Below are 27,975 nucleotides of genomic sequence, written 5' to 3'. Positions count from 1 at the left end.
GTTGGATCCTTCTGCCACCACCAGGGACTCCCCACAACATCTCCTGGTGCTTCACTATTTTTTTTCCCAGCAGAAAGAGGTTCCCTCAGTTCTTGCTAACTCCTTTTGCTGCAGTTTAAACCAATCACTCCTTGATTTTTTTCTCAAGGCACAGTTTATGCCTTCTCTGGCAGTTTTGGATGTATTTGGAGCCAATTTCTTTACTCACTCCTCAGTCTCCTCTGGTCTTGGTGAAACTGCCTCAACCCCCCTGGTCTCTCCATGCTGAGTAGTTTTTCCATACTCACGCAGTAAGTTTTCAGCATTTCTGAGGCAGCTGAAAACATTAAGTTTCTTCCACCGTTCTTCTTGTCAGCATCCAAAATAGGAGCCCAAACTCAGATGAATCGGTTGAGAGCAGCTCTGCAGAGAAGGACTTGGAGATACTGGTGGATGACAACTTGGACATGAGCCTGCAATGTGTGCTCACAGCCCAGAAAGCCAATCGTGTCCTGGGGGCATCACCAGCACTGTGGCCAGCAGGTCTGGGGAGGTGATGCTCCCCTCTACTCCACTATCCTAAGACCACACCTGGGTCCAGCTCTTGGGTCTCCAGTGCAAGACAGGCACAGACCTATTAGAGGGTCACCAAAACAACCCAAGGGCTGGAACACCTCTCCTCTGAAGAAAGGCTGAGAGAGGTGAGGTTGTCCAGCCTGGAAAAGAAGATGCTCCGGGGAGATCTTATTGAGGCCTTTTAAGATCTTGAGGGAGCTTATAAGAAAAATTCAGACATTTTACCAGGGCCTGTAGTGATAGGACAAGAAGAAACAGCTTTAAAATAAAATAGGGTATATGTAAGGAAGAAATTTCTTACAAAGGGGGTGGTGAGACAGTGGAACAGGTAGCCCAGCGAAGCTGTGAAATGCCCCATACCTGGGGCACTGGGAGTGTTCAAGGTCAGGGTGGATGGTGCTTCAAGCAACCTGATGTAAGTGAAAGATGTCCCTGCCCATGGCAGTGAGGTTGGACTAGGAGGTCCTTAAAGGTCCCTTCCAACCCAAATCATTCAATGATCCTCAGACCACAATTTAGATTTTAGATAAATACCCCTGCTTTCCTAAAGATGCCCAGCTCCAAAACCTGGTAGGAAAGCTCAGTGGGGAGGAGATCCCCAGCACCTCTGGCAATAACATCATGCCAGCTTGAGCGCAAAAATGGGGCTGAAGTCTCAACAATGGGCCAGGTGTGAGTGTTTATGTATTGGCATAATGTAGAGCATGTTTGCAAAGAGGAATGAATCATTTTTGACTATATCAGTTTAATTGCTAAACACCGCCTCTCTCTGCAAACTATTCATGAATAGATGACAACTTTCTCTAATTTAATCATTAGTCCTAATTATTCGCTCCATCTCTCCTATTAATAACATTCAGTCAGCAGATTGACAGTAAACAGCTCCATGCAATTATTTTGCTGAGTGAAGTTTGAAACATGAGCTGTGCCAGGTATTTCTGATGAGGCACAGATTGTATGGAGCATCTCTGTCTACCCACCACGTGGCTATGAAATCCTAGAACCGCATTTCTGGTTGTGAATGCCCCTGTTTGCAAAATGAACACGTGCCAAAAAGCTGCTGGTTCCCAGACTCAAAGGCATTTGTTTGAATATCTGTGAAGAGTGAATACAAAGAAGGACCAAAGCAAATATATTTTATAAATTTTAAACAGCTCAATAAATCACCAGTCTCGACTTTGCAGGAGACAGCTTTCTTTAGGTCCATGGTGTACCATGTATTAAGTGACAGTGAGAGAATTTGCCACCTGAAACTGAGTGATTTATTGCAAGGGTACATGAGAAGTACTCAATATTTAATCAGTATGATGTTAATTAGCCAGAGCACATAGCTTGCTTTCATCCATGCCATGATCTAAGTAGAGTCAGGCACCTGAGCAGTGTGTGCAGACGTCTGCCTTTCTTTTGCCATGTCACCTGGGCAAGGATCCTGGACAACACCAAACCATCAGCAGCTTACTTAATGCTTATCAGTTTTAAGAACATTTGAGGCTACAGTGCTAGATTTCACCCTTTGCATAGAACAGAAATAAGGATCTCTTTCACGCACATAGAGACCTAAATTTAAAGCCCCATATCAAGTAAAGTGAACAGCTCACAAGCATGCCTTCATCCCCTGGAAAAGGCAGCATCAGCATTAACTCCAGACAAAAATCCCTGCTAAAGAAAACGTATCAACTTCTGGTGGGGAGAGCTCCTGTCCTGGTTTTAAATTCACTCGAGATGCAGAGTTTATTCAATTATTGGCCATCTAGAGAATGAAATGTGGCTTCACTCCAAATATCAACTGGGTAGGAGAGAAGATGACAACCAGGTTAACCCTTTGTTTACTCTTCAGCTAGACAGAGGGTGGGCATCAGGATGGCACTGAGCAATCTTACATACATGCATCATGCATCTCCAAGGTTAAAGCTATTGGCTCAGTCCCCTGCATGCAGAAAGGGCTTTTATACTGGCTATGCCTAGGAGGGCAGGTGGAAGAAAAAAAATCAGTTTGATGTGGTACCCAATGGGAGGATGCTCTGTTCACAAGCCCCCTTTTGTAAGGGGACCGCATGTAGTACAAAGGGCTCTCTGTCCTCAGGGGAGACCCATGGCTGTAAAACAAAGAGAGACACCGGGAAAGCGTCTGGTTCATTATTCCCTTCTGAAAAGCTCTCCAGCGTCAGGCTTTTTAAAGGAAGATTCTGGGCAATGAGGGGGGTGTGGATTAAGACTGAGATTCATTGGAAGAGGCAAAGGGGGAGGCTGGCAAGACGTAAATCCTCACCAAATGCCCTGGGAAGCACAGAGGGTCTTGAGCTGGCAGCAGGGACCACATGCCAGCACATGGGGCTCCTGGGAGAGGTCAGAGCTCTGTAGTATAAAGCAGTTTTCCCTGTTCCTGTAAGATGCGTCTGAAGTATTCGAGGGGCACCACTCCCACAGAGGTTACCTTAATGCCACTGGCTTTACTGGCTCGGGGGAGCAACAAGATGCTAGATGGAAAGCAAGCACCAGCCAGTGCAAATTTTCCATGTGTTGCTCTAAGTCTATTCTCAGCCATAAATACAGTTTCTGCTGGAGGAGGAAAGAGTGGGGAAGGTTATATTGTATTTGGGATGCTAAAGCACAAACCTGCTGCTTTCTGGGAATCTTCTGTATTAAACTGATCTGACTTAGAGCTCATAGCATCATCCTTGCCACTTTCTGCAGATCGGGATGGTCTTGCAAAGTGAGACTTGCTCTCAGGGGAACTGGGGAGCAGAGCCCCTCCTGGCAGCAGGCAAAGATGGGAAGCTGGACCTGTCCCCTGCGAGAGGGACGGTAAACGGCCTCCCTTTCCTTTGTCATTACCTGGCAGCAGAAGCCCCGGCAGAGATGGGTCTGGGAAGCAGCAGGCTGCAATAGCTAGGTATGGAGCATCTTCGCCCGGTCTGAGCTTGCCCTCTGATGGTAAGCGCTGGTAGTGAGAAGAAGCAGGTCTGTTCCCAAAACACCCCGCGGTTTCCCCATTCCCCAGCCGATTCCCCTGATGCTAATAAAGCATTTCAGAGTGCTGTTGCTACGAAGGCATCCTCAGCTCCTGGGCTGAAGTTGGTACCGGCGAGGGCAGCTTCTTCACGCAGCCCCTTGGCCATGACGGCCCAAGTCCTTCTCTACCTCAGGCAGGGCTAGGGAAACAGGGACTGGCAGAAGGCAAGCAAGGCAGTGCAGGGATGCTGCGGCAGCCCAAAGAGGGCAACAAGGCCACAGAATGACTTTTTAAGGCCCCAGATTAGAAAAGGAGCCAGGGAACATGAAGGATAAACAAGCAACTTCTGCCAGCCATAGCCATCTACTAGTCAAATCCAGTAGCTGACATTTTTTGGGGTGTTGAGTTTTGTGCATAGTCCCTGGCATTCAGCCTGGGCATTATGTCTCTCTGGCCATGCATGCAGGGAGGGGTGAGAATAGGCACAACTTGGTCTTTTTTAATCATGACAGATTTTTATTATATCTATCTGGCCTGTGAGCGACAAGACAGTACCACTGTGGGTCATCCTGCGCTGCAGGTGACAGAGGTGGCAGAGGAGAGCAGACACTGCTCCAGCTGGGCAAAGCAGCAAGCAGAGGGTGAGAGTGGTATGTGCCTGTCAGCTCAAATGCAGGTAAATATGTATAGATCTTTGGGTGGTTCAGAGAACAACTTTCATTTGACAACTCCAAAAGGCCTTAGGAGAGTTTTTCTCACCACATAACCAGCAGAGATAACATTTTCTGTCCCACTTGAAGAAGGAGGCGCACCAGACATTTCCTTGTGCCCAGCACAGGTTTGATTTGGGCAACGAAGAATAGCATATAGGCTAGATGGAAAAGCTCACCTTGTGCAGGCAGAATTTGTGTCTGCCAGAGGCAACAGGGCAGTGTGAAATTTCCTGGGCTGGAAACCATCAGTAGTTCAGTGGATCATATCCTGACATGCCCTCGTTGGTAGCTGCCTTCCATAGAAGGGTATATTTTTCAAAACCCATTGGTCTGCACCAGGAGAATCAACGCCAATGAATTAAAGCGGACTGGAGAATATTCAGGCTCGTCAACCCTAATACAGTCATTTGATGGGCTTGAAAATACTGAGGTTTGAAATAGATTTCTCTGTATGTGTTTCACTTCCTGACTTTTTGAAATCTTACAGCTGACTTCTTCCAGTCTGCCCCTATGACCACACGGCCCAGGCACACACTTCCCTAAAAATGCTGCAGAGCAACGTGGCTCAGGCAAACACCAGATCTAGGCAGCTGGGTCTACCAGAAAAAGTCAGCTCTTGCAAGCCACGCAATAAATCCTAACAGGTGGCAACACTAAGACAGATGACTTTTGCTGGCTATAACATAGTGGAGGGAGTTCATGGCGGAATAGCAGAACATGTGAATGCTCAAAAACACAATTGCGAGCCACTAAATAGACCTGTACCATAGTATAAGGGAACATAAACTACATCAGTGTCAATCACATCTTGTGGAAAGAAATCACTTTGGGCAGAGATGCCAAATTCATCCTTATTAAAATTATTAGAACAGTTACACAACGAATGAATTTGATCATGGTTGTATTTAGGCATGGTGCATTAGCTGAGAGTGGGAGCAATAGCAGGGGCTGGGTTTGGCCACATTTGGGGGTGTCAGTGGAAGCAAGGATGCTGGGTAAGGAACACTGAGCCTCACCACTGCACTGCATGAGAACTGGTGAGCTTCGGCAGAGCTGCAGCATCCTGAGATGGACCTGGATTTCCACTAACCAAAGCTGGGCCAAGCTTGTGTGAGAGAGAGACCATCACTGGCCCTGCTTGCACCGAGCAGAGGGGTTAGTTAATATTTGCCTAGAAACCCCACTCCTTGAATACAAGGTCAAAGATTCTCAGAGCGAAAGGACGTGCCATAAGGGAACCTTCGCTCTACCCCCAGGCACATGCATTACAGTGTGGTGTTTAATAACCAGATGCATCCTTTTTTTTCCCCTGTAAGGGGAATTTCATAATTCTGAGCAGTCAATCAGGTATTTCTGCTTCTGTAGGTCAGAAATGAAGTCAGGCTCTTCTATAGCTTTGCTTCAGCACATTGAAATGGCAGTTGCATGCACATTTCTCTTCTGGTCTCTGTAGCGCCTGGAAACTTTGGAGACAGCATTTCAGTACTACAGATGAATCACCAAATGATTTTAACCTCATTTTAGTTCAATCAAGTCAAACGCCTCTTCAGAAGACCTGAATGATGCAATTTTCAGTGTAAAAAAGGACACTTCTGCCAGATACCCCTTTAATTTTTTCTTTAAAGTATCAGAGCTTTTTAAACACAGCAGTAAATGTTAATATTTTATTCTGTTGATTCTTCATTTCTGAAAATGGTTAAACCCTTTTTGCTCAAAATCTCTACGCCACCTTGGAGTTAGCCTAAGTCTCATGCATAAAATTCCATCTGCAAGTGACAAAGGTGTTACAAAGCATTGAAAAAAATCCTTTTATGTTTAAATAACTCTATATAATCTTAACTATAATTCTTAACTATAATATATGTTGCTAAGCATCCCCCTCCTAGCACTACTTGTTTCTACAATATTGAATTATAAAATCAATTAAGAAAAACCAACTAACCAACAAGTCCCCCGCAATTCCTGCTATACTCATATCTCAAGCAGCCTGAGTTAACCTAAACTGTATATTTAAATAACCAAATATTCTTTCACAGTCAAGTTTCTGGTGATGACCAGACATGTAACTGAGTTCCTATAAGAAAAATTAGTTTCTACCCTTCTGCCAAAACACCATCATTAAATGCATCATGCCCCTTCCTCGAGGGCTCTCACCTGTGCAGGCACCAGACAGGTACCACTGCCCTACAGAGGCAATGTCTGCTGTGGGCAAGAAGAGCTGAGCAATCTTCCCCTGCCTGACCGTGCCCTCCAGATCCCCACATCTCTGTGTCTGACTGCAGAAATGGAAATTCAGAGAGATGTGTCCGGGTTTCTCCCAGTAAACTGGGCAGGGAGTGTACCTGATGGGTAGGAACTTGGTCTCCTGGATAACTCTCCTGCAGGTTACCTTTAGGAGAAGTTGCTGGCAGCCTGATTTTGAGATTTATGGAGCATTAAGAGTTCCCATTGACTTTGTAACCAGGTGATGGATCTGTCTACGCTTAATTTTTCTCAGCTATAAAATGGGAGAAATGGCATTTCTGTCACTGGCTAGCTGGGAGGTTAGTGCAATGATTATTAATAAAGCTCTCTAATGACCTCTGGAGCAGAAATTCCCAGGCCAGGGCAGCAGTTCCTAGTAGGGGTTGCTATGCTTCTGAACGGACTAACGGACCCAGTGGAAATTAGGTGGCAGCAACGGGCTCAGAAATGGAAGCAGAAGTAATTTTCCTAATGAGTCATCATCAGTGAGGAACTGAGCCTGGGAGGTGACTGTTACTTCCCCCAAACATCTGGTGTCACTCTGTGTGGAAGAAGTCTCAGTCTCCTTGCATGGTGATCCATGCAGAGCATCATTAATGATTTCTGTGTCTGTGCTACAACTGGGCATCACAGCTGCGACTGCCTGCTGCACAGGAAAAGGAGCTGCACTCATAAAAGTCACAAACTCGGGACTTATAATTAAGTAGAAATTATGTACCCAGAAGAGCAAAATGTATACTGCTATTAAGGTTCATTCATCTATAGACAGTACTTGCTACTCCTTCCTTTAACGCCGTGGGTAGTGCGCCATCCTTCTTTGCACAGGATCAGAACTGCTACTTCACTGCTTGGGACACAGTCAGCAACTGGCTTCAAAGGCTGGAAAATAGAGAAAAATAAGAACAGATTCCTACGACCAGTCTTCCAAAACATATGTCTGTCAGAAATACCAGTTTCTTTGTATAACACAATCACAAAAGGCTATAGCTGGAAACGGCTTATCCCAGAGTAACTGATTTGTCTTCAGCCTAAGTTTCATGCCAGTCAGGAACAGGTCGTGTTTACTGGCTGGGCAGCAGGTGCTTGCCTTGCTATGCTCCACACATCTTTGAAGGCAGACAAACATAGTATCTCCTTTAAGAGAAGATACAAAGGTAATACCCAGATAAAGCGAGGAAACACAAGCAATCCTCTGGGGGCAGGTTTAAACCTGAACAAGACCCCAGGAAGAGCGTGCTACATGAGGATGCAAGTGTTCCCACACCAGGACTCTCCCCTCTGCCCCGAACCCATCATGATTTGTGCTTCAACGCAGGATCCCAGCCCCAAGGCAGTGCAAGCATCTGGCACACTGCTGGCTGAAGGAGACAGAGAAAAACCTCTTACAGCTGATCTATCATGTTTCATTCTTGTACCCCTGCTATTGAGTCTAATAAAAGCACTGTCGATACTTGGACTGTAGCAAATTAATTCTTAGAGCTCATTTCGTGCTAACAGGGACTGGAAGATAACTGACTTACCACTGCTTCAGCTGTGGTGAACTTAAAAACTGGAAGACTTTATCCATGACTTTTACCCCACTGTAATGCATAGGTATCTGCAGGAAGTAGCATCTAATCTTCCCTTAGGCTGCATACATTGATCTTGGAACTAGTAACGTAAGGTAACCCCGGGAAAGAAATATCTCCACAAGCCAGAAGCTGTTCAGCATGCATCAGGGCAGTGAAGAGAAGTCTTTGCTTAGAGGGTCTCCAAGACCTCATAATGATTTCCTAGAGCTCAGGTGTTAGGGAGTTGGTCCTTCGGTGCTGAAGGTGCTGGGTGCCACACTCGCCGCCAGGCCTGTGGGTGTAGGTGGTGTTGTGAAGGCCAGTTGCATGTAGGGATAAGTGGGGATGTATTTGATCTTTAACAACTTTTACCTGTGTCATTTTTTCCTCTCTGGCACACAGTCAGTAATGGCATCAAAGAATAGCAAGACTTTTCAAGGATCAGCCAGTATGTGTGAAGCATGTAGACAGGCTATTGCCAATACTGCTTACTACTACTTTGTTCTTCCCTTGGAAACCCAAAAGTCCATCGCAGACTCATACATAAAGCTTTTGGTCCCTCTGGAAGACAAGGAAATGAGGCTTTCCTTTCTATTAGCAATAGGAAATATGATGCAGACACCAACAGTCAGGCTCAAAGAAAGGTATTTAGGCAATTCACTTTTGCTCCCACTGAAAACAGGGGGAATCAATATGTTTCAATGTCTTTATGGAGCTAGTCCTGAGACCTGCTGGTCATAATGCTATTTCTAGAAAACACAGAAACACAGTGGCTAAAAAAAAAACAAAACAAAAACCAAACCAAATCAAACCACCAAAACTACAGAAAGGAAACTTTTTAATAACAGCATGAAAGAGTTAAATCATGGGAGTGACTATAACAGCAGATGTCCGCTTGTAAAGGGAAGACTACTGGATCTCAAAGAGAAGCTGCCTTTGAATTTCGTGGCTTGCACAGGTCCACATTTACACACTAAAATTCCTCACAAAAACAGTCTAGGTTTTGTTGACTGTCTTGGGTTTTTTTTTTTTTTTCAACATTAGGGACAAATACATAGAGGCAAATACTTAATGGTATTCAAGCACAGTTGAGAGGGGAGGTCAGGGAGGAGCACTCCACAGCTCTCCATGTGCAGCAGCATCTCCAGAGTAAATCAAGAGCTGTGTCCCCCTGTGCTCCCTTTGAACCTGCATGCCAGAGAGGTCTCCTGACCAATACTGCCTACCTGAAGCCACTTTTTTTTCTCTCAGACCAGTTTTACCAGCTCTCATACTGGTTTTACAGCCCACTGAAGGCTCACTCTACCACCTGTACTGGGAGGAGTGCTGCAGAGCTGATCTCTTTGGGCGTTTTCCCATGCCTGGTTTAGGATTACCATTCTCAGGGAATGCCCTAGTGTTTCACTAGCTGCCTCTTTAACCCTAGACAGGTAAAGCTGACTGCAGAAAATACAGTTACTCAACACAAAGAAGGCAATATGTTTCTGTAGGTTGTTGGAAGAGAAATGAAAGGAAACAACAGGTACCTCTCTGCAGCGCTTCTGGCCAATCTGTGAAGTTGGCAAGTGCTATGTTTCATCAACTCTTCAGTTTGTCTTGCAGAAGTCTGGGGCAGCATTTCTTGTTACACTCGAAACATCTTTAGGGCATCAGGCATTAACACTTTATTCATCAACTTAGGCAAAAAGCAGTCTACCCTTGCTTCTGTAAAACCATGTGTAGGGTAGCAGGGACATGCTGTGGGCCTCGTTAGTGGGTTCTCACCTGCCCAGGCAGCAAAGGGAGCAGGCTCAAGCCTGGCAAAAGCTGTTAACTCATTACTGCATGCCCTTCTGTGTGGTTGGACAGTGTTAGACGCTCAGGGCAAAGCTCAGCAGGTGTAGAGGTGCTCTTTGGGGTACACACCTAAGGTGGTAACTGCAGGCAACAGCACCTTGCCAGACACGGACCAACCCTGCCTGTAAGAGGAGTCCGAGCGAGTGGGGTGGCCAATGCCAGTCTCTGAGGGAACGCGTGGCTCCCCCCTGGCGCTGCTGCGCTCCGATGGCGATGTGGCGTCGGGGTGGGGGACGCCTCCTTGCCTACAGCCAGGGCCGGCTCTGCCCCGCTCGGCTTTTTCCGGCCGGGCGGGGGAGCGCAGGGGGCAAGCAAGCTCCGGGCCCACAGCCACCGCCCGGCTCCCTGTCGCACGGCCCCAACCTGCTGCCGAGCCCGCCGGCGCGCCCGCTCGCCTGTGCCCGGCGGCACCCCGAGGCTCCCCGCCCGAGGGGCCGTGCCGCGGCCCGGGGGCAGCCGGGCAGCGCAGGGCCCGCGGGGGCCGGGCCGGGGGCACCCGCCGCCCCGCCCCGAGGGGAGCACGGCCCCGCCCCGGGCCGCGCATGCGCGGCGGGCTGTGCGCCTGTCAATAAAGCTTGAACAAGCGCCGGGCCGGGGGCGCGCGGGCGGGAGCGTTTTTTACCCTGGGTTTTGTTTTTTTTTTTTCTTCGAACGAACTTTATTGTTCCCGCGGCGCTGCGCGCGGGGATGCGTTGAGGCCGCGCCACCGTCGGCCCCGCTCCCACCGGCCCGGCCCGGCCTCGGCATGTCGGGCAGCCGCCCGCCGCCGCACCCCGCCGCGCCGCCCGCCGCCACCCCGGCCTCCTCCTCTTCCTCCTCCTCCTCCTCCTCTTCGGGAGCCATGGCGCCGGGCTCGTCCTCCTCGGGCGGCGCGGCGGCGCGGCCTGTGCTGGTGGCGGCCGCCGTGTCGGGCTCCGGCGCGGGGCTGGCCCGGCTGGCGGCGGCGGCGCGGCCCGGCGGCGGAGGCTCCTCCGCGGGAGGCGGCGGTAGCGGCGCGGGCGGCGGCAGCAGGAAGAGGCCGTTGCTCACCCCGCTCTGCAACGGGCTCATCAACTCCTATGAGGACAAGAGCAACGACTTCGTCTGGTGGGTGCGATGTATCGCGATAGTAGCACCCGCTACCCCGCTGAGGGAAGCCGGGGTCCGCCATGCCGGCGGGAAGCCCGGCGGGGTGTAAAATACCAGTGGGAGGACGGAGCAGCCGGCAGCGGCACTTCGGGGGTCCTCGGAGGGGAAAGAGGTGTTGGTACGTCTAATTGCCCTCGAGGGATTGTGGCCTTGGGGTTCCCCCCGCCTTTGTGGCTACCTGGTTGCGTTTTGGTCCTGCGTAGCAGCGTTGCTTTCGCCCTCTGTGTTATTAAGCAAAACCAGGTTATTCCCAGCAGGTTCCTCCTCGGGTACACTCCGGAGCAGCCCAACTTACCGGAAAGGACTGACAACACGAGGCGTTTCCTCATACATAGCTTGTTGACATCGCAAGCGAATGCCCCGTTTCCCTGGGTGGTGTAGCCTCAGCAGGGGCTGGAGGGACTCTGGTGGGTGGGATGGCCCCTCCAGAGCCCTCCCGCTGCCCTACTCTGACCTCTGGAAGAGGAGCCAGTGGAAGATTCTGTGCTCCTACAGATGGGGATCCAAGGAGTCTCTTGGTGGCTGATGGATCCAGCAAAGCTGGCGTGGGTTTGCCTCTGTTGCTGGGAAGGGTTGGCTAGTTTGAAACAGCAATAAGGTTTGTGTCAGTCTAGCAGTTAAAACCAGATGAGTGGGAAATTTCTGTGATGATGGGATAAAGATTTTTCTTGAAGCTGTTCAGATTCTGTTCTTCTAATGTTCAGCCAAAGCTGCAGCTCATAGCTGGAAATACCCTTTCATTAGAAGTGGTAGACGAAGGCCCACTGTGATGTGTGGTTTGAGAACTGTTGGCAGTTTTAAAGAGAGCCCATTGCTGATGGGTTTCAAACCTCCTGACAGAAGGAGTAGATTTGATTATTTGTTTTTTTTTCTATAGCTGGTTGGAGATACTAAAATGTGAGAACAGAAAGTAGGGGTCAGTGTTCATATCTGAGAGTGGCAAACAATGAAGAGATACTGGAAAGACGTTTTGAGTTGTAGGAAAGCAGTGTATCAGAAAGAAACAGTAAAAAACAATAAAGAGGAAAAGAAATGGCACACAGCTTCCAAGATGACTTTCTGGCAGCTCTGACTTACAGGTGAGGGTTGAAAGTTCGTCATCGCCACAGGACAGGCATTGTCTCAAAAACCTGTAGACTTGATTTTACAGCTTTATAAACTGTCCAGCAGAGTAGATGGGAAATAACCTTGCTACTGAAGTGAGAATATGGGGCTGCTGAAAAGTTAGTGGCAGAAAAAACAATAAGTACTTCTTACTAGTAATAATCAAAAACTACTGCTCAGTAGCAAAATTGGGGTGAGAGAACAGCTGTAATCAGCTAATGTCCTGCTCTGGCTCAAGGCTCAAGGCCATATTACGTGGATGTAGGAGCACTTGGTGTGGGAGATGGCTGTGTTGCTGTTGCTCATGAATTTTGTGAGAGAAAGCAATAGCAAATGCCTGTGCCCCTCTGTTCCCTATACAATTACACTCTGGCAGTAGTGGTCTGCAGCCATTGCTCCCTGTACTTTCCTAGTCAGCTGTCACTTCCCGTTTTGTTATCTGTTGTGGAAATGGGGGTATTTGAATGGAAACAAGTTTGTAGGCCAGTTGAAGTATTTTAAGACAGTTCAAAAAGCTGAGTTTCTTGTTCGTGTGAGTTGTTTTTTGGTTTTTTTTTTTGTTTTCCTATAGGTAAGTACTGTTCATGCTTCAAGGAGAACACATAATTAGCTCTTTTCTCCCCACTGAGGAGTGCTGCTGGCTGAACAAGGGCAGGGGGTGGGTGGGAATCAACTGAGTAGTAATTGTGGCAATATGTCTTTCTTATCTCCCTTTTCTTGATATTTACAAGAGCCATGTTGGGCTTATTGAAGTGCAAGTCAGAAGCCTTAACAGCAGACAATAATTATAGTTAACTTACCTGGGTTCTTCACAACTGTGTATTTCTGTGGGCTGTAGGGTTTGTGCTTATTAACACTAGCTTCAAATTTATTTCTTTTTTTTTTTTTTTTAGTTAGCAACATGGTTATGTAGTACAGAAATAAACTCAACTGGGCAACTCTGGAATTTTGAGTAATGCCCAAGAAGATGTGTGTGTGTGCTGGTTTAAATTGAGTTAAAGAAGATTTCGATATCTGCGTGAGAAGCAGAAGTTTTCCATATGCTGGGTTTTGTGTACGTGTGTTACTTTTTTACCTAAGGACACTTTCAAGATGCTGCCAGCTGCAGGAAACATTTGATAATTTCTCTGAACATGGGCTGCGAGTTGCTGTTAGCTACAGCTGCAAACTTGGTGGTAGATTCTGTCCATGCCCGACTGAAGGTAGGAAGGGGTAAACAAGTTTGGATGAGTTTTGAACATCAAGGTGCAAGTAAAAATCCTGTAAATAATGTTAATGTGTGCAACCTTCCTGCCTGTCTTCCGAAAGTGCTGTCCCAACAATGTGAGGCCTAGGCTGTAATCTAAATGATGGCATACATTGCTAGTCTGGGTTGTGAAAGATTTAGCAAGTATATGCTCAGGAGTTTGCAAGTGTGTACCATTTGTGGTGTGTATCAGGTTCTGCCTGGAAAAGTGTGACTCTGGTCAGGAAAGCCAATAGGTCTGACTTACTGGACAACTTCATTATAAAGGGAAATGCTTCCGTTTTGTGCAGGATCTAGAATTTGAAGGTAATTTGTGCTGTTCCTGTAGCCAGGTCTCTTTCCACTTGCCTGGAGAGTATCTGAAAGAAAATCTTCTAATCAAAGGATTTTTTGCTGTCCAGCAATGTAATTGCTTACGTTTTTCCCAGGCTGTACGTTAGCCCTCCTAGTTAGTGGTTGACTAAACCTCTTTAAAACCAGTTACTATCTGCTTTGCTCCCTGGATAGAGGGGATCTTACTGTAGGCTGCTTCATACCAGTGCTTGTTTCTGAGCTCTGGCATATGTAAGAACCAGTGTAAGAGGGGACATTGCATACTGACCTGGAGAGGTGGCATCCAACAGACTTGGGTGTGGGAAGGGCTGTTGTGCCACATTTAAAGGTAGACTTGCAGGTTCATGAGTTTTTAAAAACTCTTCTCTCTTCGGGTGTTTGCCTGTTGATGCCAGGTGTGGGCTGGGTGTAGCTGCTCACATGTTTGTGATCTGGCAAACCCTTTTAGTAAGGAATACTGCGAATTGACCCTGGAGGTCACAAACTGAAAGCACAGTCAACTGTTTGCGTACCATGTACAATGATAGTTTTATAATCTGTTGTTATATTAGAGTTTCAAATTGAGCAGATAGTAATGGCAGTGGTCTTTGACCTGGCCACCTTATATGGACAGAGCCTGCAGCAAGTCCTGCTCGCTGTTTAGACCAAAGAGGAACAGAATAGGAGGGGGAAACTAATGGGTCTTGTGTACTGCAGAGCAGAAGGAAACTTGAAATGTGTTGAAATTTATAGTGACCACTTTCAGGTCCACTCCTGAGAGAAAGACATAAGAGAAAGAATGGTAAGCCTTTGCAGTGCTGGATAAAAAAAACTGTTAAGTAAATAATAACTGTTAAGACTGGTGAAGATCAGTGACATTTTTGGCTTGCTGAAGTAATTTACATCCTTTTTGCCTGGCTCTGCTGCTTGAGACAGAGAATAAGAGCTATCTTATGCAGAGAAGCCTTGATTTCACCACACCTCTGCTTCTCAGTTTCGGTGTATACTAGAAACTGTAGTATGTCTGAAGTCCCCATCACTCCACTGCTTTCTTAACCTTCCCTCTGTGTTAACTTAAAACAACTGATGCATAGCAACTTTCATGTGTTATAGCCAGCTTGGCTTTTGTAAGTATTAAAAGTCATCAATCTTGTTTCCACTTGTAAATCAGTGAGCATTTTAGGGGAAACAGTTCTTAATGGAAACTTTAGGCTCCATTAACAATGACCCTGGCACTGAATGGATACGTGTGCTGGCTCTGATTGCTTTTCCTCAACCATTTTGTCTCTGACACTTCTCCAATCAAACTGGTATAAAGAAGAATAAGTTTAGGAACAGTGGTCTTGGGTGGCTGTTACGTTAGGAGGTAATCTTGCTATTTTAGCTCTAATTTGTGATGTCCTATCGCAGACAGAGGAGCATTACAGCCTTGTTGATTGCTGCACTTCTTGGAGGCAGGGCATTAGGAGTGGGCTGGAAGGAATACATCTGGCCCTGTGGGGAATAGCAGGTTTTAGCACAATGCAGAGAGTGGGACTGTTAAACAGCATGACTAGAAGGCGGCGAAGAAGTTAAGCCGTTCATCACTAGTGGGGAAAAACCAGATTCAGACACTCATATAACCATAAGTCTTTGACTTTCTTTTTTTAAAGGCCAGCTAATAGACTAAAAGGATAACTAATTCTCCTCTTACTAATCCACCTTTGTTGGCTAAGTTTGGTCATAATTTATTCTGAGTAAACAGTGCCTTGAAACTAAATAACTTCTAACTTGGGAATAGTGACTTGAACTCCTGAAGTTGGTGCTACATAAGCTGAATGATGTGCAGAAAACAGTATGTCAGGGTGGAAGAGTGATAGGTGTGTGTTAATTATTTTTGAGTCGTCTCTTGAGGCGGCTCAGTTGGTTCATAGAGTAGTGTTCTGGTTTGATTTGTTTTTGTTTACACAGACAATTTGGTGGAATATTTAAGACAACCTGGTCTGTATGCTAGGACAAACCTTTCAAGGTATCCTGTTTTCCAGTTTGGTGATTCAGAGGGGGATTGCATTGCCAGGGACCACAACTTCCCCTGTATAGGCTTAAAAAAATAAATACTTAAGATGTATTTCCTTCTTCCTATTTTTAAATGTCTAATGGGGTAACAAGTGTTAGTATCTTCTAAAATGGATGATAGAAAGGGGGAATGACTTCTATGGATCACTAACAAGAAGAAAAGTAGAGGTGCTCCCCTCCCCTCTTCAGCCAGGCATCGCTTGATTCGGTGTGATCTGGGGGTTTGTCTTGGATTCAAAAAGATTCATGCTTTTCAAAAGTTGTTAACAGTTTATTAACAGCTCATTCTGTGGGAGCTGCCTGGTTGGAAGAAGGTGGGAGGAGGCTGTTTCTGAAGGAAACAAATGCTGGTGAAAACCTCTCTCAGCTGTGAGATTGGTGTGGACTTGTGGGAGTGAGAGGAGAGCATTTGGATCTCTAAGGACTTGAAAGCAAGGCGAAGCTTGTGACACAGCAGATACATGTGTTATGCGCAGAGCCGTGATATTGCTGTCCACACCATCTCACTGCATAGCTGGCCAAGACCTGAAGATGAATATGTATGTGACAGCGTATCTTACCAGCTGTCAGGTTAGCAGCCATAGGAGTCACTGGAAGTAACATGCAGCTCTCCTCTGCTTCCATCTGTGTTTCATTTTGCTTTCAAACATGTCACAGCCAGTTGATGATGAGACAATAACAATCTCACCTAATTCCTGTTTTTCTCATCTTGCTCAGGTTCCTGTGGAAGCACTGCTTGCTTGCACATCCTTCTTTTCTTCAGCTTGGTTCTTGGTGATCACTCTCAGAGAGCTGGCTGTGCTTTGGGCACTAACTAGTCTTGGAAAAAGCTAAAGCCCTTATTTCCATTTGTGCTCCTCTGTTTTCCTTATGAACAGCCCCATGTTCTACCCTTTCCATCTTCTCCTCTGACTTTGAAACACTGCGCTTGACTGTTGGTTCCCTCTTTAGGTTACACTGTTGCCTTCATGGTGCTCAGCAGCAGCCTCAGCCCTGCCTGCTGCCTGGCAGTGCTCTGCAGGCACACCCCCTCGCTGGCACTTTTTTTTCCTGCTTGTTAGTTCTTTTTCTTCTGACATCATTACTATTTCTGTTCTGCCTTTTTGCTTTTTTTTTAATTATAGATCGCTATTGGCTGGGGGGGGCGAAGGAAGGCTAAACTAATCTTGGTGTATTTATAAGTTCCTTGTGTCTGTTCATGTAAAAAACAGATTTTTCTTTTTTTCATTTTTTTTTTTTTTTTTTTTTTTTTTAAATTTTGTTTGAGACCTAGTACAGATGGTTAGGAGGTTCTTCTCCAGCCTTGTTTGTAGAAGGTACTCTGGCTTTGTTTGGGTAGTTTGCACCTGTTGAAATCTTCAGGAGTGAATACTTACCTGGTTTCCAATTGTAGCAAACTGCAGTATCATTCTGAGTTCAAAGGACTGTTGATTGCCCTTTTGATCTTTATACTGCCCGGCTGCTGTTGCACTTGTGTGTCCTCTTTCATTTTACAAATAGAAAATATTACCTAAGCGTGATTAGGTGGCTGCTTTGAATTAATAATACTTTTCTTCCTTTTTTAACATAAAAAGACATCTTTGTGTGTTTGGTTTTGTTTTCAGCCCCATCTGTTTTGATATGATTGAAGAAGCCTACATGACAAAATGTGGACACAGCTTCTGGTAAGTTGGGTTGGTTTGTTGTTGGGTTTTTTTTACTTTTTTATTGTGCAAAATGTCCATCTCTTACAGCAACATCGGTCCGCACATGCTGTGAATCCCTTTCCTTCTGAGTTTCTGTTACTTTGCTATCTTCTATCCCTGCACTGAAATAAGAGTTTGAAATAAAGTTTTAAGATGGGTACTAGTTAGATTTTAAAAAGTCATCTTAGTGTTGAAAACAAAAATATTGTGCCACCCTCTTTCCTCTGTAAAGAAATAACATGGTCATAAACTGCTGGTAGCATCCAGTACCCAGAGTTGGAACGGTTTGTCAACTTGCCTCTCTTGGTCCTGCCTCTTAAGAGGTCATGGGAGTGAATGCTGGTGTTAAGAGTACACGACCATATACAGTTTGAAGTGGCTTGCACATTGCCTGTTGCAATTCCTTTAAACTTTTTAATAGAGGATATGCTTCAGCAATGTTTCTGTTGTATTGAATTGGCCCAGTCCACTTATTTTTCATTGTGTTATTTCTGGGTGTTATGAGAAGCAAATATTTGGTGGTGAAGTACAAGAACCCTCCAGGGGCAGGTGTAGAACTGTCTGCTGTTCCTCCTCTCAGCTAGGACTTGGAACAAAAGTTGAATCATGATGTTTTAATGTCCCATGTACATTATACTCTTACCGTATCTGTTAACTAAAAATAAATTGCCTACGTTTTTACAAGAAGTAATATTTCAGTAGCATAAAACATTTCCTCAAGCAGCAAATTCAGTTAACTTTCAGAAATATTTTGACGTGCAACAGGTAAGATAACAGCTGATGGTGCCCTCTATTGAAACACTTTAGCCCTGTGATTTCTAATGTTTTAGAAGTCCAAGATGAGAAGCATTCAAATATCTTTAGAAAGAACAGAGCAATGTTGTCACAGGATGTCTCTGCAAGCAGTTGGCTTCAAGCTAGGTTCTTAGTGAGATGCTTAAACCTGATGCTAAAGTGCATCTTGTAGTTACTGACACTCAAATAGCTAACAGCTCAACAGAGAGCACCTCTGAAGTCACTTCTGGTGAGAACAAGAGCCAGGAGGTGGGGGGAAATATGAGAAGCTGGTGAACGTGTTTCCTCTGCTCGATTACCCAAAATGCGTAATAGCTTTTAAAGTCGCTTGCCAAGTATTTGGCTAATCTAGAAGAGTTGCTTCTGAATAATGCAGTCTGCTTGTTAGCCCTACCTGTGGAAGGGGGGCTGAAGTATCCACATTGCCACAATCCTTGGGGAAATAAGAGTGAAGTACTTAAACACCTTTTGTATTCCTTGCCAAGAAACTTTGCTGTCTTGCTGCTGTAGTATGCTCTGAGTTAATATTGGAACATTTTGACTCCACAGTAGGATCTTGGCAATGCAGCTGTTAGCTGGCAACAGGGAGTACACGTTATCTAAGGTTGTTATTATTTGCCTTGTGCTTATGTTTTGTTCCTTCATATTTGCTCACAGTTTTGTTTCTTGTTTATGTTTTTAAACAGCTATAAATGTATTCACCAGAGCTTGGAGGACAATAACAGATGTCCCAAATGCAACTATGTTGTGGACAACATTGATCATCTTTATCCGAACTTCTTAGGTGAGCTCTAAGCTTGCTTGCATGAGAAACACCTTAGTTATTAAGGAAGGTAGGCACATATAAATCATTCTATAAATAACCAGCTTCTGGATATTGAAAACAAAATCCAAACATCAGCCTTTTGGTCAAAGGTAGTTTAAAACCAAACAAAAACCCAAACAACAACAACAACACAACCCCCCCCCACACCCCCCCAAGACAAAACACCAGCAAAAACCCAAACATCAAATAAATCCTGGTTAGTAGCATAAATTGTTTATAGTCAACTGCCTCCAGCAGTTCTGTATGCTGAGTTAAAGTATTGACTGACTTGCTGCTGTTTGCATGCTAACAAAAGCAAAACAAAGATGTTTTTATGATGGCTAGAGATTTGAATCCCTTTACTTTTGTTTTCTTGCACTGTTGCCTGTCTAATAATCAAGAACATGCCCTGTTTACAAAGCTTGGACACTAAGGGGGAGGGGGGGAAGGCTGAATTACATATTGACTATCTTGGCTACTGTAGTGAGGTCTGTGTGATGTATGTATGTGTATATTAAAAATATTTGTACACATACCTATATGTAATTGTAATTGATAGCTGCTTAAACAGAGGACAGAAATGTTCTTAACTGGTAATAGAGTTTAAAATGTAGTTATGGGGAGAAAAGATCAAAGGAAACACATTGCAGTGTGAAATATCAGAATTAAGTTAAATATTGATTTCATGTGCTGGGATACCAATTAATAGTAAATAGATTATAAGCCATGGTGGCCAAGGAATGCTTCAAAAATGGTATCCTGATTTAGACCCAAGCATGCTGTGCCGAGGGTGGTGCTGAGGTGGGTTGTAGAGTATGTGCTAGGCCAAAGAGCCTAACATAGGGCTTCTGTACACCTGTGTTCAGGGGGTTGAGATCTGTTTTGGAGGGGCAAGAGCTTGTATATGTGTGTGCAAAAGGTTCAGGTTATCCTTCTCTTTGCACAGTTCACTAAATTGGTGTGAAATAAAACAGTAGCAAAAATATCTTTAAAAATGTGTGTAGTGATTAAAGGAAGACGTTCTATTCAGCTGTGCCTGGTTTTGGCCTGTAGTAATCAAATAATATTTTATCTCCCTCATACTCTTCTCTGGTATACTTCTGCCTTGAAGTTGAAAAACGTTGTTAAAGAGCCATGGGTGCTTAGAAAAAGGAACTGAAGTAATTTGGGGATTTTTTTTTTTCCCCTTTTTATTTGTTGTTGATTTTTTTTTAACAATCTTAAAGAAAAAATCAAGCAGTAAATTGGTGAGAAAAAAAATGGAGACATCTGCTGTTTTAATTGATAAACTTATTATGGAATCACTAACTGAAGTAAAAATATTGAGGTAGAATCTTTCATATTTGTTTGTGACCTTTAAATCCCTCTCCTCTCTGACATGTTATTTATGTTTTTTAGTCAATGAACTTATTCTTAAACAGAAGCAAAGATCTGAGGAAAAAAGACTCAAACTGGACCATTCAGTGAGTAGCACCGTATGTTCCAACTTTCTTACTTTATATATATATTTAGTGATTTTGTACAGCAATTATGTCATTATGTGTCTTAGTTTAAAAGAAATTATACTGTTAAACTGATGCTTTATCTTGCTTTATGAGGGAATAATACCAATATCAGTGCCACAAGATCACTTCAATCTTGTTAACTCTTGTTCTTCCTGCCAGCATTGTATGTGTAGAGGCAAGCTGTATTAGCATAGCTAAGTGTCATGTAATGTATTGAATATAACCTGGGAAACTATCTATGGAAGCACACTTGTTTAAAGGTAATAATTTTCACTGTTGGAAATTACAGCTACAATCAATGAGAGTAATGGATGATTAGAAGTGCCATAGGCTTGTCTATGCATGTGTGAGAAGCTGTGTTCTATAGGGAAATTGGAGGAAGGCTAATACCAACCACAAGAGAGAGAAGGATGTGTTTTGGAGTGGTAGTGTCTAGCTCTGATCCCAGATAAAACTGCCTGAGTATCTTCTAGGTTTGCTTCAAGTCACAGAGTTGGAGCATGACCTCCGTTTTTAGTTCCTGAAAACCCCTGTACAGCAGCAGTGGATGCTCTTGTACATTAAGATCAAAATAATATGTGACATTAACTAGAAAACTTGCATATTTGTCTTCCTGTATCTGGCCTCCTTGGCTTCTGTAATTCATAAATAAGGCTGCAAAGCAATAATAAAAATTATGGAGCCCTTGGTTTTTGGTTTTTTGCCCCTTTTTTTTTTTTTTTTTTTCCCCAGTTAAATCCTCTGTTGAAGTGTTATTATTTTAGGCGCTGCGTTGTAGAAATCAGTGCTTTCAGCAGTTGTATAACGTTTAGAAAAGAGTACGCTTTAAGGAGTCATGGGTTTGCTCACAGTAGTTTTCTATTAATTATGAAATATGCATATAGCATATTTAGTATAAAATCTACATAAACTGTATCTGGTTTAAAATGCACACAATTGACCTAAAGACATGTACAATAAATTCTTGGAAATTGGTTCTACTTTTCCTCATAGTGCGCCTTTGAAAACTATGCCTGCAGATGCGTCTATCTTGGGTAACTACCAGTAAGTGGAAATCTACCATGACTTCATGCCCAAAACAATTTTGTGTCTACCTTTTGGCAGCAAATAAAAAATAGTGACAACTCTAAAAAGAGAAACTTTGCTGTCGTACCAGCTCCTTAATATGACTGTTCTCCTCTTTTATTACTTCTGGTATTAAGAGAAGTAGTTCAAGACACATTGCAGGAAATGCACCATTTCTTGGTCATGGGATTTATCTTAAGAAATCACGTTAAGGCATCTTTGAAGCTTTCTGAGTATTTTATCAGTAGTACATTTAACTAGTACAGTAGTATGTTAAAGTTTGTCTCAAATCTTGTTGATTTGCTTAAAAATTAATTCTGTTTCCAGTTGTTCCAGATTGAAATTGAGTTTTTGCCTATGTGGTTTCCACAGGTTCTGTTAAGAGTTGTGTAAAAAGTTGTGTATTCTATATGGATGTGATATATTTTATTGTTTTTAATCTAGTCAAAATAAATAGGCTACAATCTCTGAAAAAATGTGTGGCTTAGACTGGATGGCATATTTAGTTCTTGTAAATTTAAATATCTTGATCTAGTGTCATAGTTTTATAGGGTAGGAATTTTTAATCCTGCTTTGTTTCTTAGAAGGCTTAAAGACCTTTCAGATGCTCCTGTTCCTGAGTTTTTTTGATGCAAGGCTGTATTAGCATTGACCTGTTATTTGGGCTTTCCAGTGCCAAAAGATAGCTTGCTTTTTTTTTTTTTCCTCCTGTTAACTGACAAGGAGAAGAGCAAGCAGCCCGTAGGGAAGAATGGGCTGTGTGGTAGTATGCTGGCTCTCTGAGGAGTCCTTCTCAGCTCTAACAGGTTAAATGAGTTTATCACCCTGATAAACTCATCCCATCTTCTCAGTCCATCTTCTTCCCAGCTCTCCCACTACCATGAAAATGCTTTTAAGAGTAGTAGTGAGGGAGTTGAGAGTAGGGGAGAAAAAAGCTGATACTACCTTCTTCCACTTGAATTTAACATGAGGGCTTTACCTATTACTTGGTTAAAAAAAGGTATTGCCATTTAACAGTATTTCAGATAGATATAATCCAGCTAAGGCTGGGTAAGCATGTTTTGGTTTGGCTTTGTTTTTTTGTTTTATTTTTCTCTCCATGGAAATGTGGGGTTTTTTGTTTTTTTTTTTTCTCCCCGTAGAAACATGTTCTCAGAAAGTAGGGCACAAGTTGTATAAAATTGTGTCTAAAATAATCTCTTTCTAGCAGCAGCTACACTACACTCTCATGAAGCATGAGTATCTTCCAAATAAGATAAGCAGTTACACAGTAGGACAGAAGAGCCATAACCTGTGCATGTGGGAGAATTGGGAATTCTGATTCCTGAAAATTGTTTTGAAATTTTACAAATGAATGAAATACTGCATTGTTGCTTTTAATATCTGTTGCTGGATGGCTTGAACTCACTGTCTCTCCAACATCTCTTATTCTCTTCCTAGAATGGCCATAGGTGGCAGATAATCCAAGATTTGTTGGGAACTGATCAAGACAATCTTGATTTGGCCAATGTCAACCTGATGCTGGAGCTGTTGGTGCAAAAGAAGAAGCAGTTAGAAGCAGTAAGAATTTTCCCTTATTTAAATGAATGCCATTATCTAGATAGCAGTTGTTTCTTTTCATTCTTCTTGAAGTGAGATTCTATTGCTAAACTAATTGCTCAGATTCTTCTCTTGCATTTTGGTGTGGAAAAGTTGGCCATCTGATTGACCTTTGTAGCAAACTAACGTTTCAACTGTAATCCCTGTAACATAGAATCATAGGATAGTTAGGGTTAAGGACCTTAAGATCATCTAGTTCCAGCCTCCCTGCCATGGGCAGGGACACCTTGCACTAAACCATGTCACCCAAGACTCCATCCACCCTGGCCTTGAACACTGCCAGGGATGGAGCATTCATAACTCCCTTGGGCAACCCATTCCCGTGCCTCACCACCCTCTCACAGTAAAGAACTTCTTCCTTATATCTAACCTGAACTTCCTCTGTTTTAGTTTAAACCCATTACTCGTTGTCCTGTCGCTACAGTCCCTAAGGAAAAGTACCTCTCCCCATCCTTGTAGGCCCCCTTCAGGTAGAGGAAGGCTGCTGTGAGGTTTCCATGCAGCCTTCTCTTTTCCAGGCTGAACAGCCCCAGCTTTCTCAGCCTGTCATGCTTACAGTGTTGCGTCTGGCAGAATTGTACAAACAAGCAGGGAAAATGGAAAAGAATAAGAGAAAGTGGTTAGCAGAACAGAGAAATGTGTATGGAGATGTTTGCTAATGGACTGTTGCACAAGCAAATATCACATCTTTCTTGGTAATGAGCATGAAGTCCAAAATACAGGATACGGAATAAACTCAATGAATGTGAAAAAGATTACACCTTTTAGTTTCTGCTAGAACTACTAGAACCTAAATGAATGCCACCCCTGAAGGCTTCTTTTAGAATTTAATGGTTAAAAGAAAAGTTCAGTTATCTTATTTATGAGGCTGGTTTGAAGACTTATACAATACGAAGCAAGCTGTTCCTGTGGCTTAACTGAAATGTAGTTGGTTTGGGGTAGTTCTCATGTGTTCAGCCGTTTCATGCTGTTGGTTATTGACCATTTTCCAGTTATGAGAGCCGGATCTGCTAGGTAACACAATTACAAAGGATTACAAAGTTTGGCCTACTGAACTTCGGGTAGGAGGGTGGATTTAAATGGTGCTTTAAAATAGGTGAGGAAAAGTTGTATTGGGAATAGCTTATCTTATTCAATCTTACAGCATTAATATTTATGCAACTTACGGTTCTGATGGAAGAAAAGTAACCTAAAAATTTGTTTACTGAATACTAGCAGAACTGATATTACATTATTGCATGGGGACTTGTAGGTAACGTTTTTTTATTGCAGTTCAGTGAAGATATGGTGGCGGTATGGTTTCTAATTCCACAGTAAAACCTTCCTTCCTCCCTATATCCTGCCAAGCCTTTTTGTCATTTGTGACAAATCTGCAACAAAGGCAGCACAGGACTGAGTGTATGGGTGCTTCTGAGCTGGAATATCTTTCAAAGACACTAAGCCTTAAACAAAAATAACATTATCTGACACTCAAAGAACAATTTAAAAACATTTTTGCTTTCTAGTGTTACTTGCTTCACTTGCGTTATTGTCAAAGGGGTGTAGAGGAAGAAGGTAATCTCAAAAAAGTAGTAGTCTTAGATTCTAAACTCTTTACTTGTCCTGTCCCATCTGCCTTGAAGGAATTATGTGTACTCCTGTGTCTTGAACTCTTTTGAGAGTATGTTCACAGACCTTTAATAAATATTTCGGTAGGTGGTGAAAAGAAGTTTCAATGCTGGGTTAGGGTTAGGGCTATCTTGATGCTGGAATGTAGGCTTTATTTTTCTTTCCTCTTGTGCTTATCTTGCACTGTCATTTTTTTGGCCAATTAGGGTGCATATATTAAGCTGATGGTTAAGGTAGATCATCTGTTCTAGAAAGATTGGAAAGGGATGTTTTAGTTTCATCAGTGATGTTATTGTTGTCTTCCGCTCTAGAGGAATCTTCAGCAGTAATCTCTTTATGTAAACACAATTGTTAATTTTGGAGGGAGGTGGTTTTCATATGAATACTGCATGCTTTGTTAACCACAAAATGGATGCTAGTGATCTTCTAGGGTAGAAGATGAGTCTGAGAGGAACCTGTGTTCCCAAACCAATTTCAGATGCAGTAGCCAAAAAAAGAAAAAAAAAAAAGCCTAAAAGCATTTCAGCTTATTAGTCTTCAGTAACGCACAAACAAGAGCTGTTAAAATGATTTCTGCCTTCATGTAAAAACTTGTTGTGAGCCAAACAAAACCTTAAAACCTGTGAGGCAAAGTAAAACTACCATTCTTAAAATTGCCTTAATAAGCTATTTTCCTCACCTCTAAATATAAGCTGTTTCTGTGCGAAGTGTGGATTTCTGTGTATGAAAGCAATGCTTGTTTCTCTTGATGTATATAGAAGAGTTATACTTCCTTATTTACTGTGTTACAGGAGTCCCATGCTGCCCAATTGCAGATCCTAATGGAATTTCTCAAAGTTGCCAGGAGAAACAAACGAGAGGTAACTTGCTTTGTGTTTCAGTGGGCCAGGTGGTGTTTGCGGCTTTCTGCCCGTTCATTTCTGGTTAAGTGATGTGTTAGCCTGGCATTATCTCTGCAGTGAAAAAGGCAAGGTGTGTTTGGGGAAGTCTCAGGCAAAGGACATGCGGGTTTTAAGGAAAATTAATCTCTTTACAGGTGCCAGCTTTTAATCACTTGTCTTTTTGTCTCACACTGGTAAAGCATATGAGAAGATAGAGATTCCTTGCTGTAAATTCACATCAAATTCTTGAAAAGATTTTTTTTTTTTTTTTCCCTGTGACAAGAAAACTGGAAGATGCAGGAGGAGTGAAATTGCTGTCACTCAATTTTTTTTCTTTTAGTGTGTCAAATGACATGACTAATGCTGTGTTATAAAAGAATGAATATTCTGTGTTCTTTCCTTATTTATCTCAAAATGAGTGCCTCAAGGAACGTGAGTGTCCTATAATCACATACATGGTCTTTCATGGTTTGAGGCTCATCATTTATAATGTCATGCAACGCATAAACCCTAATGACAGAAATATCTCAGAAACCTAGAAAAACGATAGTAAAAACAGCAGAAGGACAAGTTTTGGAATCATCATTTCTGATAAAAGATGTGAAGAACATAAGACCCAACAGAGTGACTGTAAGGTAAAACTTGAACCATGTAGAGGTGATGGGTGTAAGAAGCCTTCTCCAGTGTGGATTGAGGGTCTGGTTATGGAGTAATTGCAAAGCAACTTGTTTGGAGTCTGTCTGCTGACAGATATCCATGGCCTTCTGAGCAGAAACAACAAGGGTAGTGGAAAGGAGCTAATCAAAGGGGGAAACTGAGACCAAGAAATTTGCATTTATGGAGTATGAGACCTACTAGGCTAGGTATAGTATCATGAAAAGGGATGAAAATACTGTCTATTATGATACCTGAATGTCAGAGGAAAACGTGAGAGCAAGATACTCTGTAGTGTGCTAGACGTAGCAGTGAAGACAAAATGGCATGCTTCTGATTCTGCTTAGTATGAATCATAGTATTTGTTTAATCCTTCAGAGTTGAAAAAATTGAGAAATAGCTATTACTGTTATTTTTTGCTTAAACAGCAAAGGCTCAAGCATTGCTCAAAACCATTGAGGTATCTTTTTGGCTTTCATTTTTTTGAATGCTAGTAGAGGTAATTTTGTCGTGGTTTAGTCTTATAAACACCTCTCAAATCTTCAGAATATCTACTTTTGTTTTCTTGTATTCATAATAATTTAGTATTGTGTAGAGAACTTCAGAAGCTCGACCCTTCTTCACTGCAGAACTCAGTGCAGGCTCTAGCCATTGTCCGTTGGCACTATTAAACACCTTCCGTCAGGATTCAGTGCACCTGAAGGGACCATTAAGATATTGGGGAAGTTTCGTGGTAATGCTGCCTTATCTAGGAGATGAATTGAGAAGTAGGTGCTTCAGGAGGTTCAAACATAGCTTAGCCAGCGTGTTCTTCCTTGGGTAATCCTGTGGTGATCAACGGCAAGAGTGGGGTAGTACCACAAAGTCAGTGATGACTTTGCTTGCTTCTTCCCCAGTTAAAACTGACTTAGAATAACTCTCACAGAAGGAGGGGCTGTTGATACCTGTTTTAGTTTGCTTGTGCTGAGTGGGAAGGATGAAGGGAAGGGAAATTGCATAGCTTCTGTTTTTTTTTAACGTACAGTAGCACCGTGTTCCACCACTGAAGAAACTTAGTTTTGTCTGCAGATCCTCCTAATACAGCCTTGGGAATGTCCTGAAGCCTATTGGAACACATAGCTTATTTCAGATCCTCTCTGTCCCTGCTCATGTGTTCTCTCTGTTGGCAAGACTTCCTCTGTAATTTCTTACCCCTCCCTCTTTATATTCCAGTGTGTTACGTGGACTGTCACATCTCTCATGACTTTTGTGCTGGCCTGTCAGTTCTGGCCTTGTGCAGTGATTAGTGTCTGGCCTTGCCATTTATTTTGTGGGAAATTAGGACTTGTCAGACTTGCTGCTAGTAATCTTTCTTTTCACTTGAATAAGGATAAGAAAAATGAGAACGAGTGGGTGAAAGCATGGAAAATACAGACCAGTCAGTAGGGTAGAAAGATATCAAAATCCGTCTTTAGCAATCAAGCTATACTCATAGAGTAAATTAAGCCACTTGATGCTCCCTTTGTTTTAAGTCACAAGGTCCTCCATGTAGCTGGTGGAGTTTGTGTCAAGTATTCCTTTCTGGAGAGAGTTTTCTGTCTTGATAATAGAGGAGTTACTATGTGGGAAAGGATTATGCTACTTGTGAAGGTCTGTCCAAAGCCTGAGATGCTAGTTTGGAAGCTGAGAAGGCGGTTTTAAGG

At 43.3% G+C, this 27,975-nt stretch overlaps 1 protein-coding gene and 1 long non-coding RNA gene across 4 annotated transcripts in view; one reads left to right on the top strand and one right to left on the bottom strand.

Annotated features, from left to right (window-relative positions):
* Window positions 1-5,937: 5,937 nt before the first annotated feature.
* Window positions 5,938-8,554, bottom strand: LOC115611107. The gene is made up of 3 exons (XR_003992470.1): window positions 8,388-8,554; window positions 7,986-8,307; window positions 5,938-7,344 (listed from the first exon to the last, which is right to left on the bottom strand). It is a non-coding gene; the product is annotated as an uncharacterized LOC115611107 (long non-coding RNA).
* Window positions 8,555-10,408: 1,854 nt separating this feature from the next.
* Window positions 10,409-27,975, top strand: part of COP1 (COP1 E3 ubiquitin ligase) — a 129,445-nt gene continuing 111,878 nt past the window's right edge. The window contains exons 1-6 of one of the 3 annotated variants that reach the window (XM_030493489.1): window positions 10,409-10,937; window positions 17,301-17,360; window positions 18,863-18,960; window positions 20,380-20,444; window positions 22,992-23,111; window positions 25,550-25,618. In XM_030493489.1, coding sequence (XP_030349349.1) covers window positions 10,597-10,937; window positions 17,301-17,360; window positions 18,863-18,960; window positions 20,380-20,444; window positions 22,992-23,111; window positions 25,550-25,618 — 753 coding nt within the window. In that variant the 5' untranslated portion in view covers window positions 10,409-10,596. The other 2 variants (XM_030493488.1, XM_030493490.1) reach the window with 2 other exon arrangements.

This window comes from Strigops habroptila, chromosome 8, assembly GCF_004027225.2.
Source record: "Strigops habroptila isolate Jane chromosome 8, bStrHab1.2.pri, whole genome shotgun sequence".
NCBI lineage: Eukaryota > Metazoa > Chordata > Aves > Psittaciformes > Psittacidae > Strigops > Strigops habroptila.
This window is presented reverse-complemented; position numbering and strand designations above follow the sequence as displayed.